Raw genomic sequence first — 5,158 nt, 5'->3', positions numbered from 1 at the left:
CATAACAGCATTTCACTGATGCAGGCAACTGTGTATACTCAAATGGTAAATACAAAATGTTTATCATTTTGAAACAGAATGACTTCCCCCCCCCTCGTTTTTAAAGACTTCATGAAAATAGCAGATCTACAAGCTGGCAACACGTCACATCGCGACAGGAACACAACACAACAAGAATATTATAGAACAATGACAATGGTTATCATAAAGAAAGGTAAAACAAATTTAAGTATAAAGATCATGACTGAGATAAAGACAAAGCAGGGGAGGCTTGTCTTATATGACAAGTTGAACTGATGACGTTGAGAACATGAATGCAGACAGTGGATGAAAGCAAGTTATGAATTTCTCCAAACAGACAATGCCTCTCACCTGTGGTCTTTGGCACCACCCCAGGCTGGGAAACATTATGACCCACCTCCCCTTATCTGATCAGAACGTTCCCATCTCCACCTTGGTCACTAATCCTGGTGTGAAGTTTTGAACCCTCAATTTACTTTTGAGAACCACATGAAAATGCCATAGACAGCTTCTAATGTTGTCATTTTGAACTTTTTCTCCCTACTGAGTTGAAGGGCCAATATTGCATGGGGTACTCATCCCCTCTGCAGTCCTATAAACGGAAGGTATAAACACTAACTTCAAAGGTATCACAATGTTTTCTGTCTTGTGACATATTCAAAGTTCAAAGTGAATGTTTAGGCTCTTCCTTCAGTTTCTCAGTGGGACTTTTGGAGACTGTTATTGACATGCAAGTATAAGCCCTTTGACTATGCGACAATAAAATGCAAAGTTACAAATATTATAATATTGTGCAATCAATGCATTTTTTATTTTGATTATTAGGATAATAAATTCATCCATGAATACAATGCATTATACATTATTATTCATATGTTAATGTGCTACATTACACATACATAATCATACCATTGTGACTCAGATCTCTCTAAATACATGCCAGTAATTTCAGCACACCTGCAGTTGGACAGTTATCTATCTGCTCTAAACATGATGACAGGATGGATGTGTGAAAGGCTTGTGCTTTACTTGAGCAGTGTGGTTTCAACACTGCTCAAGTAGGCCTCTGCTCAAGTTGGCCTCTAGGGACTGCGTATACAAAGTTTTAGATGTTTAGATGTTGTAGATGAAAACATGAATCGGCCTGTTATAGCGCCACCATGAGGTTGATTTTAAAATTATCAAGTGTCATTTCTTACTCAGTCTATGGGGAATGTGCGTGCAAAATGTCATGGAAATCGCAGGCTGCGTTCATGATTTGAGGTATTTTGTTCAAAACAGAGCACTCCTGCAAACTTTGGAAGCCGAATTTAGTCAATCAGGATGCAATATGAAAAATCTTAAAGACCCTTTTCGTTTAATGACTATAGAGATATTGTGTACCGATTTGCGGGATTGTTGGACAAAATCTATAGGAGTACTGTAAACAAATGTGTTTTGCACAAATCGGCCTCCTGGTGGTGCTATAAAAGGCCCATGGGGCAGAGGTTCTGAATTGGCATCCATGAAGTGTGTGTGCACAGTTTCGCTGCGATCAAGCCAACGGTGCCGGAGATTAGCTGTACACAGACAGAATGACGGACACGGACACGGACACACACACACACACACACACACACACACACACACACACACACACACACACACACACACACACACACACACACACACACACACACACACACACACACACACACACAGACAGGGTGCAAAACATACTCTCTCCCCATGCCTTTCAGCCTGGCGGCGACAGTGATGCATGCACTCTGCAAACTCTGCACAACCATATATTGCATGCTAATGACTTGTTGAATCAACTAACACAAACGCATGCAGGCAGGCGGGCAGGCAGGCACGCACACACACACACACACACACGCGCGCGCACGCACATATGCATGCACGCACGCACAGACACAGTTTCATTATAACATTTTTGGTCAAAAAATCGATCCCTTTTATTCATAATTATTATTGTCTTATTTGTAAACCTTTTGTGTGCATTGTGTAACTTTTGAGAGATCATGAAGCTACAAGAAAACCGTGATCTGGTTGGTCACTTCTAGCATCTGTTAGTACAGCCTACGCATGTGAAACTAGAACAATTTCCTCTCTTAATAAAAGGTGTAAAACCACAGAGCCTAGCAGAGAAGAGCTGATGTTGTCAGGGCTGCAGAGACCATTACAGGGCCTGTAATGGTCTCTGCAGCACAGGGCAAGGGCGCCGATATTCATAAACACCTGCGGGTGCCCAACATGCCATACATGCACACGCGCGCAGCGTGCGTGCATGTGGGGCCCGTTCGCGCACGCGCTTAAAATTTTGCGGGTTTGGGTCGGATAATTAACTTTTTTGGGGGGGTTTTGTAACTTTATTTCGGTTAATTCGGTTTATTCAGTACACAAAATTTACTCTGAACTGAGTATGTTTAAACTCCCCCGCCCCCCCACCCGCGGCCGAAAGAAAAGGCATTATTTTTCTTTGGGTACTTTATTAACAGTTTGCCAATAGTACAGTGGTACTGGTATGATTTTACAACAATGAATGTCAACTCAGACTCACTCATGACTTTACCGACCACGACCACCACCAGCAGCGGAGCTGGCTGTGCTATCCTCCGCTTCCTCCTCCTCCTCCTCCTCACTCTGACTGTGCTGTTCGCCTCGGCGGCCTCGGCGGGTTTGAAGAAATTTAGTTTCTGCTGGGTGAATCTCTTCTTTGCTGAAGGTGCTGGTGGCTTCATCTTGCTATTAGTGCAGTAAAGGCAAGCCTCTCTCTCTTAGTTTGTGAACTTTGTGTTAATTTACCTGCTAGGTGAAGACTGTCTAGAGCCGGCAAAACGTAAACAAATGGGAGCGCGCTGCAAGTACGAGCGGCTGCGCGTTGACTGCGAGTATGAGCGCGTGCACCCCCCCCCCCCTCATACTCGCGCGCGGCGCCCCCCCCCCCCCACCAATGAGTGGATCTCCGAGTTAGACAGCTAGTAGCTACAGTAATGGTTATGGTACTGTAAATCCGGGCACCCACCACTACTGATTTTGAAAAAATAAAAAATAAAAAAATAAAAAATAAATATATATATATATATATTTTTTTTTGGGACCAGCACCCAGTGGGTGCTCCTCATTTCAGGTGGGTGCTTCAGCCCCGAGGCACCCACGGTATCGGCGCCCTTGGCACAGGGGCAGGTGCTCAGAGCACATGCAATATTTTAAAACACCATACACCAACATCACTTACAGCATAATCTGTTTTTAAATTCCATTTTCAAACAGAAAGTGACATGGAATCTTAAAGTGAAAATGTTCACTTATGCTCAAATGTAAATGTTTCTAATGCATTTCAAAAAGTACAAATTTGACTTCCGTAGGATCCACAACCTTATCCAGGCCTTAAGTAGTTTTGTGAGGTAAGTAAGTAAGTACATTTTATTTAGCCTATGGTGACGTGACTTCCGGCGACATGTTGTGAGCACGCCAACCGCCAAACCACGCCGCTTCTATATGTAATTAAATTTACAATCTGTGTGTTCCAAACACCCAATTCAAGTTATAAACAAGATCATTATCTATGCCGTGTAAACTCCGTAGTGGAATGGAGTCAATGGACTCTGAAGCGCTTGGGAAAATGATCAGAGACATTGTACGGGACGAAATCACAAGTGCAATCTCAAGTGCAATCTCAAGTGCATTCGACAAGAAGTTGCAGCCGATGCAAGAAGAGCTATCTAAGCTAAGCCTTTCACAGAAAGAGTGCAACTCAACAGTGAAAGAGCTGGAGACCGCAGCAAATCTCACAGACGAGCGCTTATCTTCTCTGGAAAAAGACTACAAGACCTTGTTGGCGGAGAATGAAGGGTTAAAAGAAAAAACACTAGCGCTCGAGATGAACAGCAGAAAATATAATTTGCGCATCCTTGGCCTACAACGAGCAACAGAGGCAGGTAAACCAACCGCCTTTGTTACCAAACTTTTGTATGAGCTGTTCGGAGAAGAGGAGCTGGGGCCGCGCCCGCTGGTGAGCATTGCCCACCGCACAGGAGCAGCCGCTCCAGACGGGAGCCGCTGCATGATCGCCCGGCTATACAGCTTCGAGGCGAAACGTACCATTCAGCGCCTGGTGGGAGCCATGAAGGGCAAACTACAATACGATGGACAAGACATACGAATCTACCCAGACATCCCAGCAGAACAGAGGAAACTACAGGCCAAGTTCAAGGACGTAAGGGCTCTTTTAACATCAGCCAACCTGAGAAATGGCGTCGCCTTCCCTGCCGTTAAACTACTGGTAACCTTCAATGACAAAACACACTCCTTTGCCACAGCAACGGAGGCGATGGAGTTCTATGAGCACCAGGTGAAACCCACGCTAAATAACCCAACTGAACAATCCGGCCAGGGACCTAATTAAACGAATCCACACAGCTAACTGGGTATGACAGACACACCTAAAATGTAATGTTTAATTTTCTTTTAATTTCTTTTTGTATTGATGTTCCCCCTTGAAACTGCATTTAGCAGGCCATTGTTCCACAATTACTCAGCAAACGAATACTTGTATTTTATCTAAATGTAATATGGATAATGTGGGGAATTATTCAATTAATTAATGAAGCGGTGCGGAAAAGCGTTTTCCGCTCTCACTACTTAGACGTGTTGCACCTCTGCATAGATGAGGCGGAGTTATAAGAGTCAATGCAGGACAATAATTTATCTTTGTAATCTATTTTCTGTTCTTAAAATAGCAGCATATTTGTCCTATTCGGGGTTAGGAGGGGGGGAGGGAAACGCCGCGGATGCTTGAACATTTTAAGAGAAAAGGCGGTAGATATTGCACTATTACAGGAAACACATTTGCTATACCAAGATATCTGTAAATTTGGGAGGCATGCGTTAATCCGACAGACCTTTTCTCCGACTATGTGGCATCCGCGTGCGGTTAGGGTTAGGGTGCGGGTTTGGTTCGGGTTTACTGTTTAATGTCGGAGCACTGCGCTGTCGGAGGAATGCGCTGTCGGACTAACGTATTGCACCCCTACTACAGTATACCTCCCCCTCCTGCTCCTTCTCCTCCTCTATCTGACACACAGAGACACTGAGGAGTCATAACCCTGGCAGTAGAACCCAGCATAGAGCG

General features: G+C 44.2%; 1 protein-coding gene across 1 annotated transcript in view; it reads right to left on the bottom strand.

The window, feature by feature from the left end:
• Positions 1–3,562: 3,562 nt before the first annotated feature.
• The window catches only part of LOC311035127 (NACHT, LRR and PYD domains-containing protein 3-like), a 33,676-nt gene continuing 32,080 nt past the window's right edge, over positions 3,563–5,158 (bottom strand). The window contains exon 18 of the mRNA XM_084043209.1: positions 3,563–5,158. This exon is cut by the window's right edge and continues 468 nt beyond it. Coding sequence (XP_083899335.1) covers positions 5,097–5,158 — 62 coding nt within the window. The 3' untranslated portion in view covers positions 3,563–5,096.

The sequence above is a fragment of the Gymnoscopelus microlampas genome (genome assembly GCF_963454915.1).
Source record: "Gymnoscopelus microlampas genome assembly, chromosome: 19".
Classification (NCBI taxonomy): domain Eukaryota; kingdom Metazoa; phylum Chordata; class Actinopteri; order Myctophiformes; family Myctophidae; genus Gymnoscopelus; species Gymnoscopelus microlampas.
The sequence above is the reverse complement of the archived record's forward strand: the minus strand, read 5'-3'. Positions and strand labels throughout refer to the sequence as shown.